We start from the raw sequence: 13,658 nt of genomic DNA, 5'->3' as shown, positions 1-13,658 counted from the left end.
ATAAATGGATTATAGATGGATAGATGAATTGGTAGATAATGGGCTTGATGCATGGATGGATAAATAGAGGGATGGATGGATGGATGGATGGATGGATATATGAATGGATGGATGGATAGATAGGTTAGGGATGGGCAAACTCGGTCCTGGAGGGCCGGTGTCCTGCACAGTTTAGCTCCAGCACTAATCAAACACACCTGAACAAGCTGATCAGTGTCTTCGAAATCACTAGAAATCTACAAGCAGGTGTGTTTGATTAGAGTTGGAACAAAACTCTGCAGCGACACCGGCCCTCCAGGATCAAGTTTGCCCATCCCTGAGATAGGTGGTTGGATGGATAATGGGTGGATAAGTAGATGGATAGATGGATTAATGATGAACTGATGGGTAGATAGGTAGTTAGATGGATGGATGGATGGATGGATGGATGGATGGATGGATGGATGGGTGGATGAATGGATGGATAGGTAGATATTGTATATGGGTGGATGTATATTTAGATAGATAGATAGATAGATAGATAGATAGATAGATAGATAGATAGATAGATAGATAGATAGATAGATAGATAGATAGATAGATAGACAGATAGATAGATAGATAGATAGATAGATAGATAGATAGATAGATAGATAGATAGATGGATGGACGGACGGACGGACGGACGGACGGACGGACGGACGGACGGACGGACGGACGGACGGACGGACGGACGGACGGACGGACGGACGGATGGATGTAATTTAATGTATGTTTATTTAATGAATGTGACTGGTTTCTTCAACAGATGCTGGTAAAACAGAGGGAAACCCAGAGACAGATTCAAAATGCAGAGACCGAGAAACAACTCCAGCAGACTCTGAGTCAAGTGAGTGACATCAGCAGAGCTCTGGAAGAGATACGGCTGTGTTACCAGACGCAGGTGAGTGTGTCAGTGCACATCGTGATCATTCAGTTATCATGCTTAATTAAATCTATCCACCTTTATTTTTTATGCACATTTTGAAATATCGCATGAAATGTATTAACTATATGGAAACACATTTATTGATTATTACATTCATATTCCAGCATGCACATAAAAAAGTCATGTGGTTTTGTTTTAACAGATTATGTGATTATAAAATGAGTTAATTCATGGATGTTAATAGACAAACCAGTATTTTGAGCATATTTTAAAATATTTATATCATCATATTTGTATCATCAGAGTATACTTGTTTTACATAAACACCAAATATGTGGCATTAGAATGTGACCGATTTAATTATGTCTTTGCTTTTAATCTTACGTGATGTATAGATGTCTCAGACAGCAGCAGAGGATCTCAACTCTCTGTCAGATCTGACAGCTATAAGAACAAAACTGGAGATCAGCGAGAGAGAGAGGAGCGAGACTGAGACTCAGCTGAGAGACTCGCAACAAGCTGTGTCTGCACTTCAGGAGCAAAGTAAGGCTCATAAGTTACATAAGCATCTACGCTATTGACCTTATTCGTCATGTATAGTACAATTTTTTAGTTGGAGACTTCTGTTCTCATTCACTTCTGTTGATTTTTAGAGATTAAAAACAGCCTGTTGTGCTGCTTGATGTTGCAAACTGATATTTTCTCATTAGCAAGTTTTGATGTCAATAAAAGTGTCAATGTCATCAAGATGAAAAGAATATTGTGCTGTCTTGAGCATCTTCAGGAAGTGTCACCAAAACTTGCATTGACTTTTTTGCATTGAAAAAATGTCCAGAGTAAACTGTCATAATGAAAACATGACAAAGCCATTTGACTATCTTGTTTTTAAACAATGGTGTCAGGACTTTTCATCTTGATGACACTGACACTTTCACTGACATCAAGACTTGCTTTTGAGGAATGAGCGCAAGTGACAGGCTTTTGCAGGTTATCATCTAGGTTTTGCAGTTTTAAGGGAAAACTTGTATTGTGAGAAATGCACCAAAGCCTCTGAGAGAAACTCTAAATCAGAAAATAAAGGGCCATATATTTATTATAATATTGGTAAATGTGTTCAATGATTTAATTATTTTAGTAATATTAATTTAAATAGTTGTTTAAAAGATTTGAAAGTTTTTTATTTTTGTTTAGATAGAAAAATAGATAGATAGATAGATAGATAGATAGATAGATAGATAGATAGATAGATAGATAGATAGATAGATAGATAGATAGATAGATAGATAGATAGATAGATAGATGATGGATGGATGGATGGATGGATGGATGGATGGATGGATGGATGGATGGATGATAAGATGGACAGACGGATGGGTGGATGGAAGGATAGATAGATAGATAGATAGACAGACAGACAGACAGACAGACAGACAGACAGACAGACAGACAGACAGACAGACAGACAGACAGACAGATAGATAGATAGATAGATAGATAGATAGATAGATAGATGGATGGATGGATGGATGGATGGATGGATGGATGATAAGATGGACAGACGGATGGATGGATGGATGGATGATAAGATGGATGGATGGATGGATGAATGGATAGATAGATAGATAGATAGATAGATAGATAGATAGATAGATAGATAGATAGATAGACAGACAGACAGACAGATTGATTGATTGATTGATTGATTGATTGATTGATTGATTGATTGATTGATTGATTGATTGATTGATTGATTGATTGATTGATTGATTGATTGATGGATGGATGATAAGACGGACAGATGGACAGACGGATGGATGGATGATAAGATGGATGGATGGATGGATGGATGGATGGATGGATGGATAGATAGATAGATAGATAGATAGATAGATAGATAGATAGATAGATAGATAGATAGATAGATAGATAGATAGATAGATAGATAGATAGATAGATAGATAGATAGATAGATGGATCGAATGGTTGGATGGGTGGATGGATGGATGGATGGATGGACGGACAGATGGATGAATGGATGGAAGAATAGACAGACAGACAGACAGATAGATAGATAGATAGATAGATAGATAGATAGATAGATAGATAGATAGATAGATAGATAGATAGATAGATAGATAGATAGATAGATAGATAGATAGATAGATAGATAGATAGATAGATAGATAGATAGATTAAATAATTACTTTTTTCTGTTTATTTTACCAAGTCAAGCTGCTCCAGGATAAACTGAGAGAGAAGGAGCAAATCCCTTTAATCATAATTGACCAATCAGAAGAGACCAATGACAATCCATCTGATCCCCCATTACTGCCGCCTCCTCCTTCCCCACCACCACCACCTCCTCCTCCACCTCCTCCTCCACCTCCTCCATCTTCATTTGTCACTGAGTGAGTTTTCAACACTGTTTACTGTTGACATATTCCACACTAAAAAAAACAAATGACAGCACATACAACTGAAAGCCTTTTTCTAAAGCAAATCGATTGTATCTTTAGCCCATTAAAGGCCTTGAGGAACAGAAAGAAAGCAGGAGAAAACACCACTCAAACTGCCAGTAAGATAACCATCCCTTAAATCTGAGCCCGTCTGCCTGATTCCAGAGCCAGAAACGCAAAATCAACATGAAAGAAACAATACAGCAATTTAAAAGTTGAAGCTAAATCAAAGGCCGTGAGCACTCCTCCTCCGTTCTCAATGAATACTGTGCTGATTTTCTCACAGAACCCACAATTACGGAGGATATGAAGGCCAGAGCTGTGGATGAAATGATGGAGAGAATCAAGAAAGGCATTGTGCTTAAACCCGTCCTCAGACCGCCACACGTGAGTCCATCACTGTTTAATCAAAACATGTTTCGCTGAACATAGATTGCACCATTTGGGTGAAAATAATCAGATGTGTGGAGGAAATGAAAGCCCATGAGCATGTGTAAGCGACAAAGTGTTCATATGACAGGATGACTCAATTTCAGTGACATGAACAGCCCTGGCTTGCTGGAAACAAGTGTCAAAGCCTATACTTTTGCAGAATGTAAAATATGTTTTGTTGCATGTTTCAGAAGACAGATTTGCCGTCTTCAGCAGTTGATCTTCTTGCGCAGAAATGCTGGATTCACCTGATTTGTTGACAAATGGGTTGCCGATCTTTTCCTTGGCAGTTCGCTATTTAAATTTTTGCGAATCTGAAATATGTTTCATAGATGGCATTTTGATGTATATTTCATATGACAAATCCACTAGAGGGCGCTGTTTACATTTTTGCAAATCTGAAATACATTACTCTGGGTGCATTTTGTTGTACGTTTCAGATGACAAATCCACTAGAGGGCGCTGTCTACGTTTTTGACAATCTGATTTACAATATTTAGGGTACATTTTGATGTATGTTTTAGATGACAAATCCACTACAGAGCGCCATCTACATTTTTGCAAATCTAAAATATGGGTTCATTTTGTTGTACGTTTCAGATATCAAATCCACTTGAGGGCGCTGTCTACGTTTTTGACAATCTGATTTACAATATTTAGGGTGCATTTTGTTGTATGTTTCAGATGACAAATCCACTAGAGGGTGCTGTCTACATTTTTGCAAATCTAAAATATGGGTTCATTTTGTTGTACGTTTCAGATATCAAATCCACTTGAGGGCACTGTTTACGTTTTTTATGATTTTGAATTAAGCTACTTAGTAAGGCTGCTCGATTTTGGGAAAAATCATAATCACGATTAATTTGGTCATAATTGTAACCACGATTATTCAAAACGACTATCAGTTAAAGTCAAAATTATTAGCTCTCCTGAGAATTTTTTTTTTAATAAATATTTCCCAAATGATGTTTAACAGAGCAAGGAATTTTAACAGTATTTCCTCTAATACTTTTCTTCTTGAGAATGACTTTTTTGTTTTGTTTCGGCTAGAATAAAAGCAGATTTAAATATTTTGAAACCCATTTTAAGGTCAATATTATTAACCCCTTTAGGCAATATATATTTTTGATTGTGCAGAAGAAACTACTGTTATACAATGACTTGCCTAATTACCCTAATTAAGCCTTTGAATCACACTTTGAATTTGAATGTTTGTATTTAAAAAATATCTAGTCTAATATTATGTGCCGTCATCATGGCAAAGATAACTAAATCTGTTATTAGAAATGAGTGATTAAAACTATTATGTTTAGAAATGTATTGAAAAACAAATCGTCTTTCCATTAAACAGAAATTGGGGAGGAAAAGGGTTGCTAATATTCAGGAAGGCTAACAATTCTGAATACAACTGCATATATACAGTTATTTTCCTCTCTGCAAAGGAAAGAGAAATAAATAGAATAGAATAAAAATATGAAACAAACTGCTTTAAGCATCTTCACTGTAAGAAAAACACTTTAGCTACAAAAGTCTTCAGTTAAGAGCAGTGAGGGATTTTTCCGTTGTTTGATTAATAATGATAAAAACAGGCGACAGTAGGAATTGCGCGCTGTTACTTTAATGGTTTCGCTTTCACGTCTTTTGATCCTCAACTTGTTTGTTTATTACAAAATGAGGGTTAAAATGAATAATCACTAAACACCGCGTTTTGACACTTATTTGACCTTTAGGTGCTCACGTTAAGATGACTTTAAATGTGGGCACTCTGCTCGTCACAGTGTGCGAATGAGACCAAGTGCTGACCGCATGCTTCTAACTGTGTCTGTGGCCGCAATTTTTTTTTACAATTTTGCTAGTTACTATGTTACTCTGGGTACATATGTACCTATGTTACCTAAGGTATATTTTGTTGTATGTTTCAGATGAGAAATCCAATAGAGGGCACTGTCTACATTTTTGCGAATCTGAAATGACGTCACTTAGGGTGTATTTTGTTGTACGCTTCAGATGACAAATCCACTAGAGGGCGCTGTCCACACTTTTATGAATTGGAATTACGCTTCTTAGGGTGTGTTTCCTTGATTGTTTAATATGACAAAATCCACTAAAGGGCGCTGTCTAGAGTTTACAGTTTTGCTAGTTACTATGTTACTATGGGTACATATGTACCTATGTTACCTAAGGTACATTTTGTTGTACGTTTCAGATGACAAATCCCCTAAAGGGCGCTGTCTACATTTTTGTGAATATGAAATATGTTACCTCGGGCATATTTTGTTGTACTTTTCAGACATCCTTCTTGCACACATCTATGAGATAGCAGGGCTTGTCATACAGATCACCTAGCAAACCACTGACCTAAACCCAACAAGCTGAATAAATACCAACTGAAATATATGACCTCTGGCTTCTTTTTAGGTTGCATCTGAGGATGAAAATGCATGGAAGGTTAGTGACGCATCATTTAGTTTTATTTAAATGTATTATATGTGTGTGTGTATATATATATATATATATATATATATATATATATATATATATATATATRTGTGTRTATATATATATATATATATATATATATATATATATATATATATATATATATTTCTATATATAAAATCATCTATATTCTTTACCATATGTTTCTACCATGTATTGACATAAACATATTTTTCTCTCAGATGTTTGGTAATGTTTTTTTAATTGTCTATTTTAGTTGATAAAGAGTATGAGGAGTTTTCATGACATGCCTAACCACTTTATAGTTAAAAAAATCTGAATGTGTGTGACAGGAGCAGAGGTCTGAGAACCGGAAATCAGCAGTGCTGGAATTGCAGGAGATGCTGGTAAAGCAAGACCTCTTTAAAAACTTATGACGGCAAATACAGCTTTTACTATTTACAGGCAATTGCCTTAATAAAATAAAAAAATAAACATTGTTTGTGTGATTAGTTCAAATACTTTACATAAAAAATTCTGATGTGGTGACCCCTGATTAATAAAGGGACTAAGCTGAAGAGAAAATGAATGAATTCATTGTATTATTATATTAAATGAAGTGTATTATTGTCATCTTCTCCTTCACAGGACAATGTGAGGAGGTCTGCTCCTCGACGGGTGGAGTCTAGCAAGCGCTTCAGCCGTAATGTTGGGGAGGCGGAGCTTCAGATGGTGCTCCAGAGAAGGAGGCGGGCCATGGGAGATGATAAAGTGACTCCGCCCTCTCCAACCAAACCCAAAGGTGCCCTCACATCTTTCACTGCACTGTCAAAACTCTCTGTAAATGAACAGCTTTCTGTATTTTGGGATGCATGTATGCATTTTTCCTTGTTTATTTATGCTTTTGAATTGCATTATGGGACTTTGATCTTCATTTCAACAACTTTTAACCTTTTATTAGTGTTGTATATTACGCTACAAAACATTTCAAACGACTAAAATGTCAATAAAAGTCACTTTGTTAAACTGTAGAGTTGAATTTTCAACATCAAAAGTCGACAGAGCAGAGATCAACATCCCATAATGCAATTCACAACCAGAATTAAACAGAAAACACACAAAATATGGAGACTGTTAACCATCAACAGATATTTTTTACAGCGTAAACAGCCTCATTTAATGAATTTACTATGGGTTTATTTCATTCATACATTCATTTTCTTTTCAGCTTAGTCCCTTTATGTGTCTCTGGCTTTTTCTTTGTAAATGCTGGAAATTAGGGCGAGGAAATTTTTTCAACACTTTTTTGGTTTGCTTTAGTGAGATTTATACCTAAAACAAAAAATATACGCCAAAATACACATTTTTTAAATCAGATTTTTAACCTATAATGCATTTCTGCTCTGCATCTTACAATCTTTAACCTATAAAAGACACATTATGTTGATATTAAAAGGGTTTTTGATTATTAGTCATTTTAAAAACGGTCAAACCTATTTTATCTAGAAAAAAAAGAAAAGGCACATCAAGTTGATATTAAAAGGGTGTTTTAATTACTATAAAAGCAAGCCATTTTTCATCATTTCAGTATCAGATTTATTCTCCTAATATAAATATTAGCCTATATTTAACAAGACAGAACCATTCTAGTTTAGTTTTTATTCAAAACACCAGCATTAATTCAGTGTGTCACTTGATATTACTTGGTAATTGTTGGAAATTAGAGAGTGGAAATTGTTCCAACACTTTTTTGTGTGTTTATTTTAGTGAGATTTTTGCTTAAAACAAAAAATATAAATTAAAATGCTCTTTTTCTTTACGTATAACTCTATTCTGCTTTGCATCGTACAGTTTTTAGCCTGTAAAAGACACATCATGTTGATATTAAAAGGGTTTTTTGATTACAGGTCATTCGTATAAAATCAAGCCATTTTTTAACATCAGAATCAGATTTCTTCTCCTAATTTGTTGCACTTAAATAAATAAAAATATAATATTAGTTCCACATGTACACTGTAACATCTTTTCAAAGTATCTTTTTTGATTAGCCTCTATTTAACAAGACAGAATTCTAGTTTTTCAGCATTAATTCAGTGTGTTTCTTGCTATTTCTTAATAATTGTTTTAAATTACAAAGCGGAATAATTTCAACACTTTTTTCTGTTTATTTTAGTGAGATTTGTGCTTCTGCTCTGCATCTTTTTAGCATATAAAAGGCACATCATGTTGATATTAAAAGGGTGTTTGGATTACTATAGCAAGCTATTTTTGCTTATATCAGTATTAGATTTATTCTCCTAATTGTTTGCCTTTAAATAAAAATATATTATTAATCCTACATGTACACTGTAACTTTCTTTCAAGCTAGAACTTTTCTAATATAAATATTAGCCACTATTTAACAAGACAAAACCATTCTAGTTTAGTTTTTATTTAAACACCAGCATTAATTCAGTGTGTCACTTGATATTCCTTGGTAATTGTTAAAAATAAGAGAGCGGAAATTGTTTCAACAATTTTTTGTGTGTTTATTTTAGTTAGATTTCTGCTTAAAACAAAAAATATAAATCAAAATGCACTTTTTGCATCAGATTTTTACTTATAAATCAATTCTGCTTTGCATCTTATAATTTTTAGCCTACAAAAGACACTTTATATTGAGATTAAAAGGGTTTTTTGATTACTGGTCATTTGTATAAAAGCAAGCCATTCTTTAAACATCAGAATCAGATTTATTCTCTGAATTGGTCGCACTTAGTACACATCCTCACGGTTGTGTAGCAGTCAAGTATTGATTGGTTATCTGAATGTTTTTGTGAGCTGCATTATATCTCAGGCACTTATCTAAAACTCCAACCCTGCAGATTCACCCGGAGATTGACATTTTTTAAAGTTGATTTTTTGATATATTAGAAAATCAACCTGAAAAAAGTGCTATTCTAGTTTAGTTTTTATTTAAAACACCAGCATTAATTCAGTGTGCCACTTGCTATTACTTGATAATTGTTAAAAATTAGATAATTAAAATTGTTTCAACTCTTTTTTTTGTGTGTTTATTTTAGTGAGATTTCTGCTTAAACACAAAATATAAATCAAAATGCACTTTTTGAAACATATTTGTAACGTATAAATCAATTCTGCTGTGCATCTTACAGTTTTTAGCCTATAAAAGACACATCATGTTGATATTAAAAGTGTTTTTTGATTACTGGTCATATAATCAAGCCATTTTTTAACATCAGAATCAGATTTCTTCTCCTAATTTGTTGCACTTAAATAAATAAAAATATAATATTAGTTCCACATGTACACTAACATCTTTTAAAAGCATATTTTTTGATTAGCCTCTATTTAACAAGACAGAATTTTAGTTTTATTTTTTTTTTATTCAAAACGTCAGCATTAATTCAGTGTGTTTCTTGCTATTTCTTAATAATTGTTGGAAATTACAAAGCGGAATAATTTCAACACTTTTTTTCTGTTTGTTTTAGTGAGATTTATGCTTAATACAAAGTATCTATTCCAAAATGCACTTTTAAATCAGATTTTTAACATATAATGCAATTCTACTCTGCATGTTTTTAGCCTATAAAAGGCACATCATGTTGATATTAAAAGGGTGTTTGGATTACTATAAAAGCAAGCTATTTTTGCTTATATCAGTATCAGATTTATTCTCCTAATTGGTTGCATTTAAATAAAAATATAATATTAATCCTACATGTACACTGTAACTTTCTTTCAAGCTAGAACTTTTCTAATATAAATATTAGCCTCTATTTAACAAGACAGAACCATTCTAGTTTAGTTTTTATTCAAAACACCAGCATTAATTCAGTGTGTCACTTGATATTCCTTGATAATTGTAAAAAATAAGAGAGCGGAAATTGTTTCAGCAATTTTTTGTGTGTTTATTTTAGTGAGATTTCTGCTTAAAACACAAAATATAAATCAAAATGCTCTTTTTGAAACATATTTTTAACGTATAAATCAATTCTGCTGTGCATCTTACAGTTTTTAGCCTGTAAAAGACACATCATGTTGATATTAAAAGGAGTTTTTTGATTACAGGTCATATATATGAAATCAAGCCATTTTTTAACATCAGAATCAGATTTATTCTCCTAATTTGTTGCACTTAAATAAATAAAAATATAATATTAGTTCCACATTTACACTGGAACATCTTTTAAAAGCATATTTTTTGATTAGCCTCTATTTAACAAGACAGAATTCTAGTTTTTCAGCATTAATTCAGTGTGTTTCTTGCTATTTCTTAATAATTGTTGGAAATTACAAAGCGGAATAATTTCAACACTTTTTTCTGTTTTTTTGTGTGAGATTTGTGCTTAATACAAAGTATCTATTCCAAAATGCACTTTTAAATCAGATTTTTAACATATAATGCAATTCTACTCTGCATCTTTTTTAGCCTATAAAAGGCACATCATGTTGATATTAAAAAGGTGTTTGGATTACTATAAAAGCAAGCTATTTTTGCTTATATCAGTATCAGATTTATTCTCCTAATTGGTTGAATTTAAATAAAAATATAATATTAATCCTACATGTTACTGTGACAGTCTCTCAAGCTAGAACTTTTCTAATCCTCTATTTAGCAAGACAGAACCATTCTAGTTTAGTTTTTATTCAAAACACCAGCATTAATTCAGTGTGTCACTTGATATTACTTGGTAATTGTTTAAAAGAACAGAGCGGAATTGTTTATTTTAGTGAGATTTCTGCTTAAAACAAAAAATATAAATCAAAATGCTCTTTTTGAATCAGATTTTTAACGTATAAATCAATTCTGCTGTGCATCTTACAGTTTTTAGCCTATAAAAGACACGTCATGTTGATATTAAAAGGGTTTTTTGATTACAGGTCATATGTATAAAATCAAGCCATTTTTAAACATCAGATTTGTTCTCCTAATTTGTTGCACTTAAATAAATAGAAATATAATATTAGTTCCACATGTACACTGTAACATCTTTTAAAAGCATGTTTTTTGATTAGCCTCTATTTAACAAGACAGAATTCTAGTTTTTCAGCATTAATTCAGTGGGTTTCTTGCTATTTCTTAATAATTTTTAAAAATTACAAAGTCGAATAATTTCAACACTTTTTTCTGTTTGTTTTAGTGAGATTTATGCTTCTGCTCTGCATCTTTTTAGCATATAGAAGTCACATCATGTTGATATTAAAAGGGTGTTTGGATTACTATAGCAAGCTATTTTTGCTTATATCAGTATCAGATTTATTCTCCTAATTGTTTGCCTTTAAATAAAAATATATTATTAATCCTACATGTACACTGTGACTTTCTTTCAAGCTAGAACTTTTCTAATATAAATATTAGCCACTATTTAACAAGACAGAACCATTCTAGTTTAGTTTTTATTTAAAACACCAGCATTAATTCAGTGTGTCACTTGCTATTTCTTGATAATTGTAATAAATTAGAGAATTAAAATGGTTTCAACTCTTTTTTTGTGTTTATTTTAGTGAGATTTATGCTTAAAACACAAAATATAAATCAAAATGCACTTTTTGAAACATATTTGTAACGTATAAATCAATTCTGCTGTGCATCTTACAGTTTTTAGCCTATAAAAGACACATCATGTTGATATTAAAAGGGTTTTTTGATTACAGGTCATATGTATAAAATCAAGCCATTTTTTAACATCAGAATCAGATTTATTCTCCTAATTTGTTGCACTTAAATAAATAAAAATATAATATTGGTCCCACATGTACACTGTAACATCTTTTAAAAGCATATTTTTTGATTAGCCTATATTTAACCAGACAGAACTATTCTAGTTTAGTTTTTTATTCAAAACCTTAGCATTAATTCAGTGTGCCACTTGCTATTTCTTGATAATTGTTAAAAATTAGAGAGTGGAATTGTTTTAACACTTTTTTGTGTGTTTATTTTAGTGAGATTTTATGCTTAAAACAAAAAATATATAAATCAAAATGCTCTTTTTGACACAGATTTTTTATCTATAATGCAATTTTGCTTTGCATCTTACAATTTTCAACCTATAAAAGACACTTTATCTTGTGATTAAAAGGGTTTTTGATTACTAGTCATTTGTATAAAAGCAAGCCATTCTTTAAACATCAGAATCAGATTTATTCTCTGAATTGGTCGCACTTAGTACACATCCTCGCGGTTTCTTCAAAGCAGTCAAATATTGATTGGTTATCTGAATGTTTTTTGTGAGCTGCATTATATCTCAGGCACTTATCTAAAACTCCAACCCCACAGATTCACCCGTCTCGAGCTCTTCGCCCTGGGCGGGGGAAAGTGGAAGCGCCCCTGTCCTCCGGAGACTTCAGCAGAACCGTGAGAAGAGAGTCTCTCGCATAAAGGCTTCGGAGTCCATTATATGGGAAGAAAAGTGAGGTTTTGAGGGGTCTTTTAGACTGACCTTCTGCACTTTTCAGAGACGTGATGTTGAACTAAGTATGACTTCAACACCTATTCGCTTCTAGAAGCCTCTCTGAGTTTGTTGAGAGTAAATGTCATAAGGCTGAATAAAGCGCGGTGAAAAAAAAACCCAAGGACCCCTAGCATTCAAAAGTGAATTATGAACGAAATAAAAGACATTCTTTCGGCACATATTCAGTCTCTTTTCTTTGCACCCCCGTCTGTGTTGGACGTTTGTGCTTTTGAGGTATGAATTCTTCCATTAAAAATTGCCTGAATACTTGACTCGCGCAAATATTCAGAGTTATTTTCCCATTTTACTGAATTACAAATAGACTTATTTTAATGTGAAATTGTTTCATATTCATAAAACCAGCCGCATTGCTCTCTGCCAATCACCGTCTGTGTGTCGTTCCTGGTAAATTTGTTGTGCAATTTAGTCACATAATAATTTGGACTGAGAGCAAGGTTAACTTTTATTTTGACCTTTTATTGATTTAGAGAATGGCAAAGCAAACCGTGATACTTGCTAAGCAGTTTTATGCCAAGAATTTTAATTATGGACATTGGATTTTAAATTGTGTAGATGTATGACTAAAAAGTGTACTTTTAAGACCCCTCATTTGTTAAAACTTTGCTGAATAGCTGCAGTGTTCAATCTACTTTTCACAGCAAAATCATAGATGTAAAAATAACACCAACTGGTGTCAAATTTAACAGTTTGACTCGGTCCTGGAGGGCCGGTGTCCAGGAAAGTATAGCTCCAACCCTAATCAAACACAACTGAACCAGCTAATCAAGCTTTTACCAGATGTACTAGAAACTTCTTGGCAGGTGTGTTGAAGCAAGTTGAAGCTAAACTGAGCAGGACACCGGCCCTCCAGGACTGAGGTTGGACATGCCTGGTGTAAACACTATACACATTTTTTTTTTACACCCATTGTGTGTAAATTCAACACTCACACTGTTAATTATTGTACCA

At 33.1% G+C, this 13,658-nt stretch overlaps 1 protein-coding gene across 5 annotated transcripts in view; it reads left to right on the top strand.

Annotated features, from left to right (window-relative positions):
- Nucleotides 1–12,868, top strand: part of shtn2 (shootin 2) — a 40,617-nt gene extending 27,749 nt beyond the window's left edge. For 4 of the 5 annotated variants that reach the window (XM_068222437.2, XM_021477700.3, XM_073908050.1 and 1 more), the window contains 9 exons: nt 788–922; nt 1,303–1,450; nt 3,135–3,315; nt 3,424–3,482; nt 3,650–3,750; nt 6,214–6,243; nt 6,588–6,641; nt 6,883–7,036; nt 12,515–12,868. In XM_068222437.2, the coding sequence (XP_068078538.1) occupies nt 788–922; nt 1,303–1,450; nt 3,135–3,315; nt 3,424–3,482; nt 3,650–3,750; nt 6,214–6,243; nt 6,588–6,641; nt 6,883–7,036; nt 12,515–12,651 (999 nt within the window). In that variant the 3' untranslated portion in view covers nt 12,652–12,868. The remainder of the gene's footprint in view (nt 1–787; nt 923–1,302; nt 1,451–3,134; nt 3,316–3,423; nt 3,483–3,649; nt 3,751–6,213; nt 6,244–6,587; nt 6,642–6,882; nt 7,037–12,514) is intronic. The other variant, XM_073908051.1, reaches the window with a different exon arrangement.
- Nucleotides 12,869–13,658: the final 790 nt, after the last annotated feature.

This window comes from Danio rerio, chromosome 7 (genome assembly GCF_049306965.1).
Source record: "Danio rerio strain Tuebingen ecotype United States chromosome 7, GRCz12tu, whole genome shotgun sequence".
NCBI lineage: Eukaryota > Metazoa > Chordata > Actinopteri > Cypriniformes > Danionidae > Danio > Danio rerio.
This window is presented reverse-complemented; position numbering and strand designations above follow the sequence as displayed.